At 41.6% G+C, this 16,366-nt stretch overlaps 1 protein-coding gene across 2 annotated transcripts; it reads left to right on the top strand.

The window, feature by feature from the left end:
- The first annotated feature begins 9,080 nt into the window (after positions 1–9,080).
- Positions 9,081–10,504, top strand: LOC147449972 (outer envelope pore protein 16, chloroplastic-like). 2 transcript variants are annotated; one of them, XM_086522756.1, is made up of 7 exons: positions 9,081–9,221; positions 9,359–9,502; positions 9,629–9,680; positions 9,765–9,796; positions 9,900–9,933; positions 10,043–10,110; positions 10,246–10,504. In XM_086522756.1, the coding sequence occupies exons 2-7, from the start codon at positions 9,389–9,391 to the stop codon at positions 10,387–10,389; spliced, it is 444 nt and encodes a 147-aa protein (XP_086378882.1). In that variant the 5' UTR covers positions 9,081–9,221; positions 9,359–9,388; the 3' UTR covers positions 10,390–10,504. The 2 variants fall into 2 exon arrangements, with proteins under 2 accessions (XP_086378882.1, XP_086378880.1); XM_086522754.1 differs by having other exon boundaries at positions 9,082–9,221; positions 9,356–9,502.
- The last annotated feature ends 5,862 nt before the right edge of the window (positions 10,505–16,366 follow it).

Here is a 16,366-nt window from a genome sequence, read left to right on the forward strand (position 1 = left end):
AAACAATGTGAATAAGTAAAAGAGTTCTTTGTTTTGAAAGTTTCCACTGGCACTATTGCTTGTAGCAAAGTTTTCTTGAGTTTAGTCGTTTAGATGTATCTGCAAAGAGAGTAACAAGAAATGATTTGGTTACTGTCATTTTGGATAGACAATTGGATAATCTTGGGAAAAGAAATTTATAGACTAAACAAAAGTATGAATGTTAAACTAATTTTATTTTATTTTTTTAAATGTAAACACCAACAAGAAAAATATGAGGATTAGTCATTGAATATGATAAAACAAAGAACAGTTTCACAAGTTTTAAGTATCATAGTCGTGCAAAAACTATGCAATGTAGGGCACTATCCACTTGGAATTGTCGGGTCACAAGATCAAGTTTATGGTAGAAGTATTAGAAGTCTCTATTTGTCCAAGTTAAAAAGCATGAACCAACTAGAATATGATGCTGGCATGGTTACTAAAAGGAACATAAGAGTCTTGAATATCATGAGGCATACTCATAATCATTGCTATAGAGGTTATGTGAGGCTTTCAGAATACAATTATTACACATGTTTCCACGATCAACAATTTCAAGGTCAAATTACAAGGAAAGGTGATGGTTGATGAACCATGTTCTATGGTTAACATGGGATGTATCCAAAGGTCTAAATGATCATGCTTAATGTGTGAAGGTAAAAATCATTTTAAACTTTCAAAGGTAGATACCTCCAAGCGGTTCAACTTAATCTATGTTTAAAGCTATAGATGATTGCAACAATAAGTGCATACTATGATTGCAACAATAAGTGCATACTGGATGTCATTAGAGAAAGATAAAAATAAAAATTAAATAAGATGCTTGTGTCAATTGATGCAAGCTTCTCCTATTGACATTCGTATAACGCTCAATGAGTTTTAAATCACTTTTGTTGAATTAGGGTCACACTTCACACATTGAGGGCACATGGCTAAAAGCCAACATTGGTTTGTTTGTTGACAAAATGTTAGTAAAATCCCTTATTGACCCCGCCTAGAAGAGTCAAAAGCAAGAAATGTTTGCCAAAAGCCCGCAAAAAGAATGGCACACATGATTAAGAATCCACGAAAGAACTGTTGGGACTATTTTATACCAAAGGTGAAGGATCATTTGTCAAGATTCTTTTGTAGACAGACTGCACCCTTGGTAAAAAGGGAGGTAAATTTAACAAGAGACGTCTACTCAATCTCATGAGCACCACGACTCTACATCTATTATTGTAGCTACTGCAAGCACTACTACATGGTGATTAAAAGGAAGAATCCCTACATAACTCATCTATTATTGTAGCTACTGCAAGCAAACTACATGGTGATTAAAAGGAAGAATCCCTACATCACTCATCAACACTTATTCCTTTGTCTCTCTATAGCTTCAGTTTTCCAATATCCTTCGACTTTGTTTCCATCGGATTTTTGAAGGAGGTGTATGTTGCAAGGTTCTAGGACTCGGATTGAAAGTATTTGCTGACTGGTATCACCTAGACATAATGACGAAGAGGATGTTTTTTTCTTTTTTGTGATGAGAGTACTCAAAGTGGGTGGACTCCGATTAACGGGGGGGGGGGGGGGGGGGGGGGGGGGATGTCCCTGCATGGAATGATCTTTGTTTGCCTTTTGGTTTTGCTTTTGGCGGGACAATCTTTTCTGGGCCTTATTCTATCAACGGAGAGAGGGGCATTGTGGCATCTGCGACAAACATCATAAAGTTTCCTTAGGGTGGGTTTTTACATCATTGCATGTTCCAAGATGGCACAAAATGCCTCAAGTGGAGACGCCTATCCTTGGAGTGTGCAATTGGGTGAGGGTCATTTTCTTGTTGTGGATACTCACCGGTGTCTGCACTTTAGGGTGTCGTTTAGAGAGAGAGATGGTTGGTGGCGTCTCTAAGAGAGGGAAAAAGAGAGGAAAACCGAGTGTACTGGCTGCTATGCAGAGAGAGGGATATTGATTCCTATTGCCGTATGTTACTGAGCAGGCGACCCTAGCCTCAAGGTTTATGGGAGCTGAGTGGTTAGAGGCAGTATCTGTGGTAGATGAACGTAAGTTGGTGTTCTATGCCCCTGATGGATGAAGTCCGTTGCATGGTGGGTTAAAGTAGTTATGTCCGCTCAAAAAAGTGAGCTGGTGGGGGAGCAGCCTCAAAAGGGGAGGTGACACGTGGGTTGGCTGCTATATTGGCAGCTTAGGCAAATTATAGGCGGGCAGGCGTGTCAGCTGGCTGTAGAAGAGAGTGAAGGAGGGTCTTGTGGCTGCAATTGAATTCAAAAGCCACACTACGATAGTACTCCTAGCGGTGGGTGGTTGGGGTGAGTTGAGGTGTCTGCATGCGCAACATGTTTAGTGTGCAGGACTGCCGAGCGACTCTATATTGGCGGTTGAATGTTGGCAAACAGAGAGAGAGAGAGAGAGAGAGAGAGAGAGAGAGAGAGAGAGAGAGAGAGAGAGAGAGAGAGAGAGAGAGAGAGAGAGAGAGAGAGAGAGAGAGAGAGAGAGAGAGAGAGAGAGAGAGAGAGAGAGAGAGAGAGAGAGAGAGAGAGAGAGAGAGAGAGAGAGAGAGAGAGAGAGAGTTGGTTGTGGCCAGCTTATGGCATGGAGGCGCTATTCTGAGGTCGCTAATGTGAGGTACTTCATTATCTATCAGATTCGCCCTCTGCATGGTGTTGCTGGCAACAAACGAGAGAGGGATTGCGAAAAAGAGGCTGCATGGGGTTGGCTGGCGGCTGTAGCAAGAGAGATGGACAATTTTGGTCGACTGTATGCAAGGGAGAGAGAGGGTTAGCGAGGACTAGAGAGTGTTAGTAGGCACTCGCTTGCCAGTGCATGCAAGTCAGTGCTTTTTTTTTCTTTTTGTTGGTTGCTACCGGGTTTCATGCCGCTGCTAATTACGACAGCTTGCTACTGCAACGACTCCCTTGACATGATGACGTGATGTTACACTGTTGAGAAAGTCACTGTCCATGGGTTGTTTTGCGAGAGTTGTGTGTCCCTAGCGGTTGAGCACAACTGCTCATTGGTAGGGAAATGATGCTTAGGTCTATTCTTGCAGATGAAAAAAATAAAAATAAAAAGAGGTTATTTTCTATGGGGTTCTTTCCCACGCTGATGAGTAATTCATGCAACGTCTCTTCTGTATGGTACTGCTCAGTGTGAGTTGACCACCCTTGGACACTCCTGTTGTGGTACAATGATGCCCATCGACTCCTTCTATTTCCGTGCGGTGTCCCACATGATCGCTCCTCTTCTACTTTGAAATTATATGTAGAATGTTTATTCCATTTCCCGCTTTAGTAGCAAGCCTTGAGTTCAAACCTTGTTGATGAGATCTTTCATACAATAGAACGCCTCAAATTATTATTCTACTTCTCTTCTCTATGAACGTTCAAATCCATTATCTACTAGGTCTTGATAATCTGAAACTCGTATATACTCATCCTCTCTTCACACCCAGAATTAAAGCTTTGAATTAATTACCATGCCATTCCTACAAATTCTTTCCCATAAAGTATCATATTTGTATCAATTTTTCTCATCATCACAATTTGATGCAGAGTATCTATCCTTAATTATCTAGAGATTTTGAAAGTTTACAGAAATTATGCTCATCAAGAAGTAAGAAAACAATAAAATTAGATGAAGCAAAACAAAATTGTGTAATTGCACTTAGCTTTTGATTATTGCAATCTTCAATTGATTGAGCGTAGCCCGCGCTCTGATACCACTGCTCGATTGGATAGCTTCCAAAGATGTAGGGAGAGAAATGGTACAACTTTCAATGTGTATGTTCTGGATACACTGAGGGACAAAAGAAGTTAAAAAATTATAAATATGCAACACCAATCAACTAAATGTACAAATTTAGGGGTGTAGAATTATATGGGATCGTGAGTAATAGTAAGAAACTGCTTAGATTTTTGAGATAAAAACTATAAATTGAAAACCCTTGTAAAGAATACTTATTATTAGGAGGGCTTTGTATAAATTGCAAAGTTAAAATAAACACTTATCAATTTATTTGATATGTAGACTCGTTCTGCAGATGTCCTTGGCCTATCATTATTATGACATTATTGTAAAACTTTAAGTTCCAATATCCTGCTAGCTTGTCACCTTGGTCGCCATATTCAAACGAGAGGGATAGAATTGCTCGGAGTGAGCTTCAACTATAAAGATACTTGGTATATGACACTACCTACAAAAAGGTATTTGAAGAAGCACATCTGCCTTGATTAAAAGTTAGTAATCGACTATTTTAATTGATGCTAAAAGAAAAGCGTCAAATAATATGTAGAAGACAATATAACAGAGATAGAAAATACTTTTTATTTATCTGTAGGTCTGTTAATGTATCACGATTCACAAGCTGTAATGAAATGTTGGCCAGGCAACTTAAGAGTGAAATAGAGCTTTCATGATGAAATAGTATTAGAAATGTCCCTTTGGCACTACTTGATAATCTCCTTTGAGGACGATGAGGACAAAGATAAGAGTATGTAGAATAAGCGTGCCAGTTAGAGAGATGGCATGCCTTTTTCATTAATTAGTTACTTCAAAATAATATTGAGGTCAAGCAAAGGCTATATGGGAAGGCAGTCCTATATGGGAGTCGATCTTAATTAAACATTGAATTAACGTAATATAAATTTAATATAAAACCTTATTTTTAACCATAAAACGTCTGCATGCATGGCTGTAGAACAAGCTTAAAATTAAACCTTTGAGCCCATCATGCATGGATTTTGCCCGCTTTTGAAGGTCTTTATGATACATCACATCAACAATAGGCGATATGTGTGTGTGTTTTACGTGAAAAGGGCACGTTGATTGTCACACGACAATAGCTACACATACATATGTTGGAGGTGTAGAGCCCAAGGTTATGGGTGCCTTCCTCTTGCAAGCTATTGGTTTGAATGCATAGACAGTGTTCTCTTATGAACTCCAACATCTTGACAGGTAGATGTCTGTTCTCTAATCTCATCCAATCACCATGCTCCCATGCGTTGGTTTCTCTAACATGAGGGGATCACTTTTCGGCTTTCTTTTTCACTGCATGTTCTCTTGTTGAAAGGGGCAACTTAAGCCATCAAGATTTAGCACCTTGCGCTAGAAAGTTGGCAATCCAACTATAAGAGAAACTCCACGAGCTTCGCAACTGCTACTGCCCTTCTGGAGCTTTACTTTTCAGCTCTAGGTCAAGCTGGTTCAAGACCTGGTTCGAGACCAACCTCCTCTGGTAGCAGTTTCTCATACAAGCAAGCTCAAGAATGATGATTTATTTTTTGCCTACTTTATGGCCTCCCTTTTTATAGTAGGAAGGCTTTCCAATAATAGCCAACAGCGTGCAAATTGTAGAAATGGTGATGCAAGGAGCTAGGAAGGAGAGTACGCTTGTAGAGGCTTATCCTGATGGCAACCAAAAATGAAAAACTCTTCACAAGTCATGTGTGACTTGATTTGGCACAATTTGCACCATTTTTGGTTGATGGCAACAACATGAGGTTGTCCTTGTTGCAATGGGTAGTTTCCCATGGTGAGGTGGATTGGGTATATGATTTCCCTCTTGAGTTCACTATCAGTATAACATTAAAAAAAAAATCTTCTCTTGATCCATTCTACCCTTGCTTATTGCCAAAGAGTTATTTCCCCAGAGTTTACTTCTCTTCCTCTACAACAACATCTACCATTTTTCTCTCTATCGCTATGTTTACCAATTTACTACACCTTCTTCTTTATGGCTATTCCCTATTAACTAATATAGATTCAACCTCTTCTGCGTCATCACTAGTGGACATAGATCTCTCTCTCTCTCTCTCTCTCTCTCTCTCTCTCTCTCTCTCTCTCTCTCTCTCTCTCTCTCTCTCTCTCTCTCTCTCTCTCTCTCTCTCTCTCTCTCTCTCTCTCTCTCTCTACTGCAGACACAAAGCCTGTAGAGGTTGTGGTTTCGTCACCAACGCACAAAAAGCACTTGTGCTTGATGAGATTGTTGTGCGCAATGTTGTCTTTTGGAGGGCAGCTCTATCGCATCAAATTTCTGTCATCGACCTCGCCAATGGAGCTCCACAAGGCCTGTGCTTAGGCATCACGACAAAGGAGGGGTCAATTTTGATAGACGTGGTCGGGAGTTGGCTAGGGGTGAGGGAGGTGTGTTGGGTTTCAAGCCCAAGTCGTCATAACCCGTGGGAAATGTCTTTTGTAGCCATGCAGTTACAAGTGTACTTGCATTTCAGTTTTGCATGGCAATTGCATGGAAGGTCCAAATCTATATATGTATTTCAAGGCTTAATACTAAAAGAATATAGCGTTATTTTTGTGTCGATCTGACTCTCTCTCTCTCTCGTACTTTCTTTGCTCTCCCTCTTCTGCAACACGTCCTCTCTAGCCATGGCTCTCAGACGTCACCCTCCATAGCCCTCGTTCCAACAACTGGTATCAGAGCGTAGGCGAGGTGCAGTTCTTGGAGAGAAGCGCTGCAGCTCAGTGTCTCAAAGGCCACTGTGTGTAAGATCCTAGGCGGGCAAGAAGATCTTGGCCTTGTCAAGCACAGGCAGCATCTCAAAGCAGGCGGTGGCCAGGTGCTTATCAAAACGCTGTCTAGAGCAAGCGACGAGGAGCCCCATTAAGACTTCATATCAAAACGCTCAGTTGAGAAGACAGGCGAGCCTTGTGCGGTGACTACCCCATCAACTCCTCAAATCGCTACTGTTTTGTGGCATTTGGATGTAGCAGGCCAATCTTCCTTGCATTTCAAAAGGCTGCGCAGGTGGCAAGCCCCTAAAAGAAGCACCCAATAGGGTGGCAGATCTCAACCATAAGAGGGCATCACCTGACGAAGGCGGCCATAAGCAAGAACGAATTGGTACCTGCAGTTCCATAGGATCGACCTCACCTGGCCTCATGCGTTGCTCTGCCTCTGCGCTCCTGCTGATTACAGAAGTTCGGTTTTATTTAAATTCTCACACTGCTTTAAATTTTCCACATTATTTGACCCCTTTTGGATTTAATAAAGAGCTTATTCATGCCCTCGATGCTCAGTAGTAGATCGGCAAATGCATCTTTTAGTTTTGAAGCTCAAAATTTTTCAAAGATCTCCTCGTCATTACATGCAGAAGGCAACAAAGGCCCTTTGCCTCTTGAGTTGCCAGAGCTTGCTGTTTCAACTGAAGGTTGTCATCATGATCTTGCTAAGGTAAGATCAGCATTACGAGGTGGTTTTGAAAAGTATGGCCTTGGACACCGGCCCGAGAAGCATGTTACTTGTGTTGCAGATGTTTATGATCCACCATGTCCTCGCACATCGCATACAAGTAGCCAAAATCATCGGCGGCATCCTCAACATCATCATCATCCCAAAAATGACTATAAGAATCTGCACAAAGGGAAAGGAAGCAGTCACACAGAAAAGGAGTCACAAAAGAAGCAAGTTCGAACTGATCACTTTCAACTGGTTTTTTTTGGGCTTTCTACTGGCAGTATTCTTCAAAGGTTCTTCAATCAAGTTGTTCTGGTCAAAAGTCATGCTCTGTCATTTCTTTTTGTTGTCATAGGTTTGTTATGCTTTGGTCTGTTGTCAAAAATTGTCATGGCAAAAATAATTTGTACGGGGTATAGACACTACCACCACATATGAGTGGTAAGACCTCCCCATTTTTCTCAGTTCTCAGCCTTTTTTCTATCACTTCTCATGAGGTTACTGGGTACACCTTAAACCCAAGGTTTGGCAGTGAACCAAAAACTCCACTTTTGGTAGCTAATGTTTTGACCTACACCCTATCTGTTCAAGGGGGGGTTACTGTTCTAGCACCAGGTTATGGATAAACCAAAAATCCTTGGTTGTGAGAAAACCTAAAACTCACGGTTGACGAGTACACCCAAAACTCGAGGTATCATGAGACGGTCTGTCCAGTTCGGGCTTGAGGGGGGGATTGTTGTGTTTCAAGCCCAAGTCGTCATAACCCGTGGGAAATGTCTTTTGTAGCCATGCAGTTACAAGTGTACTTGCATTTCAGTTTTGCATGGCAATTGCATGGAAGGTCCAAATCTATATATGTATTTCAAGGCTTAATACTAAAAGAATATAGCGTTATTTTTGTGTCGATCTGACTCTCTCTCTCTCTCTCGTACTTTCTTTGCTCTCCCTCTTCTGCAACACGTCCTCTCTAGCCATGGCTCTCAGACGTCACCCTCCATAGCCCTCGTTCCAACAAGGTGGAGACAGAGGCAAGGGCCGTATTCTCTTTCTTTGCGGCACCTACATGAGCATCGAGAGCAGAGAGAATCGTGAGGGCGAGGCGAAGGGGATGATGTGGGTTTGTAGAGAGAGAGGGGGGAGAGAGAATATTCGTAAGGTAATCATTACTTGGGGGGTTTTAAATTAGTATGAGCCATTTTGTAGTATATTTGAGTAAGGAAGTATGTTTGCACCACACAAAAAAAGGAAGAAGAAGAAGAAAAACAAGGCGTTTGGAAACAGACGTTGGCATTGCCTTTCACTCCGATTGGGGAGAGAGAGAGAGAGAGAGAGAGAGAGAGAGAGAGGGAGAGAGAGGGAAGGAAGAAGAAGAGAGACTATATCCTTTTTTTTGTTGCAAATTTCACAAAGTGTGAGTTGGTACAGTAATAAGCAAAAAGAATTACATAGACGTACATGCTCAGAACGAGCCATGGATGCATCAGACATCAACAACAGAGACTGACTTTACAAGGAGCCACTCGTACAAAATCTTATCAGATAACCTTGTTAACAACTAGCCAGAAGAAGGGCAACCGGATCTAACATAACCAAAACTACATATATTACGGAGAAGAGAGACTATATCTTAAAGAGGAGAAAAGTAAAACATACCTTACAAAATTTGAAGGGCACTGCGTTGTATAGGGGTTGAAGCCTGAAACTCCCTCCACATGTGCCCTCTCTTTCTGCCGAAAGGAAGTGCCAACAAAAGTTTTTAACATAGGAAACATTAATCGCAAGACCTCAAAGATCTATCTGACGAGGCTTGAACTCAATCGTGCTGAGAGAGAGGGCGCGTGGGAATAAGAAACATGGCACGAGGAGAGGCAGGACGCGTGTCCAGCGTCCTCTCTCTCTCTCTCTCTCTCTCTCTCTCTCTCTCTCTCAGTCTCTCCCTTCCTTCTAATTAGGCAATTTGGGCACATCCTGCACTGTAATTACTTCTACCACCTTCTCGCGACCCCAGGTAGGCTATGTCCTTCCTTCTTTTGTGTGTGTGTGTGTGTGAGAGAGAGAGAGAGAGAGAAAGAGAGAGAGGAGCGCTTCCTTTATTACGGCCTTGCATTTTGCTCTATGCGTGCACTGGTTTGGCTTCATTAGCAGGGACAGGAGATCAATCGTGTGCTTGTAAAGATGAGTGAGTCCAAAGTTTACGCAAGCATCGGCAAGGACAACGCAGAGTTCCTCGTAGACTTGGGCCATCCGCTCCTCAACCGTGTTGTCGACGGCTTCGTCAAAGTTGGAGGGGTAAGCTATCATTCTGTCTGTGTATTGCATATTTCATATTTGTGGCTGGAAATCACCGTGTGCAAGTGCATCTTCCGGCAGCAATTTTCCTTGTGTAATTGTATGACCGAGACCCTTTCTTGTCAGGTTGGTGTTTTGCATGCTGCTACCCAAGATGCTACAAGAATGCTCTTGCAAGGTCTCTCTCTCTCCCCCCCCCCCCCCCCCCCCCCCCCCCCGGCGCGCAGAGGTCTCATCATTGGCTTGTTTTGATCCCTAGCAGAGGAGACCAACAAACACTCTCTTGAGAACATGGTGGGTATTGTGCTTTCTTCGTGCTGGGCATAATTTTCTTAACATCAGCCATAGTTTGGGATGGTCTAGAAGCTTATGTGTTGCAAATGGGGCTTCAATATAGGTGCAACGTGCGGGGAAAGAAGCGGTGCAATGGGGTAAGTTAACGATCGATCTTAAGAAGAAACACACGATTTTCAAGGTAAATGAAGTAGGGTCGGAAGTATTTCGTTGAGATTAAGGTTTGTTGTGTATCACCGTTTGCAGGCTTGGTAGCCGGAGTTTACTCGGGAATGACATACGCCATGCAAGAAGCAAGGGGCACACATGACTGGGTGAGTTTGTTTGGTATAATTTTTACTCATTGTGACTGCCTAGTGTCAAGCTTCTAAACACTCTACCAAGCTTTTTTTTTGGCAGAGAATCCATGTTTACCTGCTTTCTATTTCTCACGTCTGTGTTTCTTGCAGAAAAATGCCTTGTTGGGTGGTGCACTTACAGGTGCTGCATTCTCTCTAACGGAAAGCAATGTGAAGCAAGACTCTGTGCTTAGGGGGGCCATCACTGGAGCAGCTATCGCTACTGCATCAGAGTTTCTTCGCCATATCACCTAAAGAGCATGCGCACAATTGGCAATATGTACATAGAAATTTCGCTTGCATTCTGGATAAGCAGCGAGCCTATGACCAAGCTTTCATCTGTAATTGAGTTTTGGTCTTTGTGAAGAGTTAGTTTAACTGTCTTGATGAAAGAATTGTCAATGAATGCTATAGAAGTTGTAGGCAATCCAAATTGGTGTTTTTGAGTTTAACGACCTTATCAAGTTGGCTGTGGCCACAGACTTGTTGCTTTCGACGAAGCCCTTTGAATTTTTGGCCCAACATGAATTCTTGTACAGTGTCGATGGTTTGTATGCATTGTAGTCATGGGTAGTTTGGCTGATCAGATGCTCGTTATTAGATGTTGGGTCAACGTTCCAAGCTTCGACTTTTCAAGTGAATTAGGCGAAGAATGAGACCGTTGCCATCGGTTCAGCAAAATAATTTTCATTAGTTTGAATATAAATGCTTGTTTCATTTGAAGGTGCTTTATTTTTTAGGATAATTAGCTAGATTTTTACTGTTTTTCGCCGAGGATCTTTCTTCTGTATGGACATCCTCGGCATGAGAGACTGTCGTCGTTCATTCGTCGTGTTTAAGAAATTATTGAGCGTTGAGGGGTTGTCGGTCTTGATAGTAGTTCACCTCCTCGTAGGTCATCACGAATCCTTGTTTGGTAGCTTCCCGGTGATTATATAGTGGTTATCAAGGGGCACCTAACGTTTGATGGCTTGGGATTACGTCCATGTCAAAAGACTTCTTTATGACTTTGCAGCAAGGGGCACCTAACGTGTGATGGCTTGGGATTATGTAATGACAAACGCCCATGTCAAAAGATTTTCTTCATAACCAAAGTGTGTTAACTATTGGCACTTTCACATGCACATTCATGAGATTTTCAATCAAAGGCAATGAATCCCACTTTTCCTAGTGAAGTTTCACACCAAAAGCATGGTAATTAGTGGAACGGATTTCGGATCGTAGCAATTAGTGGGATTAACTCTTTGATCATGCACAATTATAAGGAACTCTTTATAAGATCCACATGCTTGGCAGCCATGCCATGATCTTTAGAGCTCTCCAAATTGTTGTATGGTCGAAATTAGATAACTAATTGGTGTTTGATAGCTCTTACGACTAAATAGCATCGATAGTCAAATTAGACTTGAGGTGCATTATGCTTGTGATGTAAATACACTTATAAATGCAGGGGCACTTTCTACTCCAGAGGGGTTTTTTTCACTAGATTGCTTGTATGCTTAATAAATTCTGGGGCAACCTTGCCCATGATGCAACGTGCACAAATGACATTTGAAAAGTTGTGATATAAGATTTGTTGTGGATGCAAGTTGTGGATAATGGTGTAGGGAATGGTCTGTGCATGACCATTTCCAACCGTCAATGGTTGTAGGAGGGGAGACTAGTATACGTGCTACAAAGGGGTGGACAGTCACGAAGGCGACGGATAGATTTTGTTTTTTTTGTTGTGTTGATGTGGTAGCACTTGGTGATTCCACGCCCTAGTCTAATGCTTTTGGGGCTTTGCCTTTTGCACATCCCTTGTAACCTTTATAATGAACCCAAGGGGCTCACTTCTCAGAGCATTTGGATGTAGAGTCTGAGAGCGAGCATCTGTGGAAGTTGTACTTTGCTCAAAGATCAAAATGAAATACTGAAACGGGCGCCAGTCTTTGGGGCCTCTACCTTTGGGGCCTCTACCTTCGGGCACGGAACTCCATCCGATCGTGTCAACTCTCTCTCTCTCTCTCTGTCTCTCTCTCTCTCTCTCCCCATTAAAGTTTAGTGATTATGAAGTTTCTATTCGTGTGTTGCTATTGATTTCTCTCTCTCTCTCTCTCTCTCTCTCTCTCTCTCTCTCTCTCTCTCTCTCTCCCCATTAAAGTTTAGTGATTATGAAGTTTCTATTCGTGTGTTGCTATTGATTTCTCGCTTGGAGTGTCCAAGCCGGTTACAATGGTATCAGAGCGCAGAAAGATTCTTCTTCTACGGAGGATCCGATCCTTTCTGCAGCACATGTAGACTTTTGTGAAAGAATCTTTGTGGCCCAACCTTGGACTTATTAGCCACTCCCACCCTCCATACATCGCGCGTCAGGCGTGCTTCCGTCTTCATCACTTTGCCTTACAGGACAAAGCCATAAAGAATCCCAAATTACACATGGGTTCTCATGGAGAATCTGACAAAGATAACACCTCTCAATGGGCAGGCAAAAGAAAAGTTGAAATCTAGTGCGAAAACTGAAGAAAATAATGAATATTTCAAGAGATTCTTGGTGGAAAATTTTGTCAGAACGGAGTACAAATGTCAATTGTAGGTTGACACATCTGTGAAAAAATTGATCAAGTACTCCATAAACCCGAGAATTGTGAAAAACTTGAAGAATTACCCGATTGTAAGATTTACTCAAGATGTCATATGGCCATTGCTTCTCTTCTCAGGTTGGGGAGGAAAGTCGAAAGGACAGACGAATGCAGAAAAGCGAAACATGTACTCGTAGAAAGAGATGGTCAAGAACTCTTGAAAAGAAGATGAACTAAAGGACCTTCGAAAGATAAACTTAAGAGTTACAAAACACTAGTCGATTGCGGAAGAAAAGGAAAGATGAAAGCAAAACTGGTACCACATTACGTGGGGCCCAACCCGAATCAACCAAAGTACAAAACTTTGTCGCACATGGGGCGAAGTGAAAGCTTAAGAAGCTCGCATTTTCTTTGATGGAGGAGCCAAGGCAAACTTCTTTTCACTTGAATTGGCGGCTCGACTTGGAATTACGCCTGACAGGCTGAGGCCACATGTGGAGGCAGTTCTAGCAGCACCCGGATGGGATGTTGCGATTATACAGATCATTGGCAAACTTCGTTTGCAATGTCAGGGATGATTAGGGCATGCCCGAAGTTTGCAATGTCAGGGATGATTAGGGCATGCCGACTTTTATATCATGCCTTTGGAAAGGTGTGATGTCCTTTGAGGAATCCCTTGGTACCACAAGAACGTCATGGTTGACTATCTGGCTAAGAAAGTATATTTTTTTGCAATAGGGGTTGAATGTAGATGTTAGCCCACTGATAGTCAACCATCGGACCGATTCACCTTGAAAAAGAACGACAAGATTTTTTGCAATAGGGTTTGATTGTTTCTCTAAAGGCGTAAAAAGCGAGTTGCCTCCTTTACGTCGTGAAGATCACATCATCGATTCCCGGTAGTACACCACCGAACGGGTCACTTTACAGAATTAGTCGAGGCCAAAATAAAGAAACAATGAACCAGAACAAATTTCCACATTATGAGGACGATAATATACTTGACAGAATTCATAATTCTACTTGCCGAATTGATATGAAGAGTTGCTTTTGGAGACGTCTACAAGATGGCTTTTGGGACGACTTTTTGGATTTTGAGAGAGTATCGATCATTTGTGGGTTTTTCAGACACTTGAGGAAGCATAAATTGCTTATAAATGTGAAAAGAGTGATTTTTCTTGCCTGGATACATTTATTGGGACACATCGTCTCAACAGAAAAGGGTACAAATGGATTCGACCAAAAGTGACACTTTCCGCGATTGGTTTGACTTGAAGAATGCTTATGAAGTTAGAAGCTTCTTGCCTATGAAAGCAGATTGTTTTCAAGGTCAGTATTCATAGCACAGATTTATAAGAAAGAGCTTTTCGCAGTGATCCATGCTCTTACTCGGTGGCGACATTACCTACTCAAGCCGATTTCACGGTCTTTACTAATCATCAGAGTTTACGCTACTTGTCACATATGCAACTTTCGAAAAAGCAGATGCGATGGGCTAACATCTTGCCATAGTTTCACTTCCAAATTGTCCATGTTCAGGGACATAAAAACTTGGTGGCAGATGCATTGTCTCAGAAGCCCCTTGTCTTGGCTATTTCGCGATTTATCATAGAAGCTTTGAGGATCCGGATTTTTTTCCTGATGTGTTTACTTGGATACAAAATGAGGAGATAGTGCCAAGATATTTCATACGGGATGGCTACTTGATGAAGAAAACGATGTTGTGGTTACACAGTCGTTGAGGAAAAAGGTTTTGACTGAGTGTCATTGTCCATCTTTTCCGGGTCATCGCGGCATTAACACCACCTATTGGGAGGCGTTGTAGCAACAATCTAATCGCAATCCACACAAAATTATCAACCTCTGGATCGGCAACCCGGCTAGGGCATGGAAACATGAGCATCGAATGAATAGAAATAGAGGATCAAGAGATTACCTCACCAATACAAATAGAGATTATCCATGGCAAGACTAACTCTAAACATACTCTAATCACTAATCAATCGACTCCTACACACATCAAGTCCACCGAAGTCCCCGACTTGCTAATCTTATGGAGTCACAAGAACACAGTCAACACAAGCATCCATGATCAAAGCACACACTAATTGCATTGAATTTGGCTTTCTCAATCATCACATGTCAACCAAGGTACTCTAATCACATCACATATAAGTGGCATTGAGCTCAAGGCTTTTAAACCTTCACACACTTAAGCACACAATTATGCACAAACTCTAATGACATAACCAAGAGTGCGCACACACTACACTAATCAAGAGAATTAGAGAAGTAATCAACTAATTGAAATACTTATGAAAGAAGAGAGTTAAGATCAAAGCAAGAAGTACTCACCTCTCTCAAATCAGAATAATGAGAGTGTTTTACTACTTCATGACATAATGAAATGTAGAGAAGATAAGACTAATGAGTAAGATAGGGATTAGATTAATTAAACTTCTTTAATTACAATGGATTAGCACTAGCCTCTTAAGTATGGACATTAAGCTCAAGGCTAAGTCATCCATAGAGTGAACACTCAAGAGATAGAGAGCTCTCAAAAGTGGATCCTCAGTGGGATACTCAAGAATGAAGCCTCCTTGCATAAAGGCTCGCTTTTAAAGGCTTTCATCACAATCTCTTCTACTATGGGTTTAAGTTTGAGCCCTCTAGCTACCATATATAACTTTGGAACTCCCAATGAGCTCAAAACTTATACAAAGTGAGTTGGAAATATTATGCACAACCATAGGATATCTCTCCCTTGATGTATAACCGGTGTAACCTGTGTTAGCCGTTGCTAATATTCCCCCCTTCCTAATTTGGCGCACGTCCTTGTGTGCCGGTGAAGCAAAACACGGTGACATATTGATAGAAAGTAAGTCCATGGAAGAAATGTTGAGCTGCAAATCATAAAAACAAGTAATGAGCATCAAAGGCCAACAATGATAAAACATGAAGTACAATGAAAAACCATGCAAAGTGAATTTGTTGCGTCTAAAAGATGTGTGAATGATAGTAAAAAACTAAACAAATAAAGCACAAAAAAAACACCTAACTATCATGAAGATTAAAACATCTGAAACTTCAGTTTTATGCATGAAACACAAGCAATCAATTATGACCCTAAGCTAATGCAAATTCATAAACCTACTAGCCTAAAAACTATGTGACCAATCTTAATAAACCATTCAAGTCTATTATGTCTGCAAGCTAAAAAAAAGCTCATAATCTATTAGTACATTGTCACAGCTTTTTGAAGCTCGTGGAAGTGTTTGTTTTTTTCATTCATAGGAAAAAGTAAATCACAACACAAGGCTACCACCCCAAGGCAAGTCTAGGTGCGACTCTCGGCTCCTTGAACCCTCAAGAAGGTGTTCCAAAAGCCTACTAGCCTACCAAGGCGACAACTAACCCCTATCAGCTCAGGGCATCAGTTTAGGGCCTTGACCAAGCGAGCCAAGGTGATTCCTCTCGCCTACCAAGTGTCAATAAGGCGCTAGGCCTCACATGGACACAACATAACATAGAAATTTTCTTTTCATGTGTCTAGTAGAATTTTTGCTACTTTTGTGGATACTTTTTTGCTTCATTGTTTCATTTTTTTAGCACTTTTTTATTGCTTCCAACATGAGATGCTAATGGAAAATGGACTAAAAGACTAAAGCCTA

The sequence above is a fragment of the Adiantum capillus-veneris genome, chromosome 10 (genome assembly GCF_014529385.1).
Source record: "Adiantum capillus-veneris isolate H3 chromosome 10, ASM1452938v2, whole genome shotgun sequence".
In the NCBI taxonomy this organism is placed as follows: domain Eukaryota; kingdom Viridiplantae; phylum Streptophyta; class Polypodiopsida; order Polypodiales; family Pteridaceae; genus Adiantum; species Adiantum capillus-veneris.

Coding starts and splice junctions, on each gene's coding strand:
- LOC147449972 (XM_086522756.1), top strand. CDS start 9,389: ATGAGTGAGTCCAAAGTTTACGCAAGCATCGGCAAGGACAACGCAGAG. Junction 9,503..9,628: donor GCTTCGTCAAAGTTGGAGGG/GTAAGCTATCAT, acceptor CTTTCTTGTCAG/GTTGGTGTTTTGCATGCTGC. Junction 9,797..9,899: donor AACACTCTCTTGAGAACATG/GTGGGTATTGTG, acceptor GCTTCAATATAG/GTGCAACGTGCGGGGAAAGA.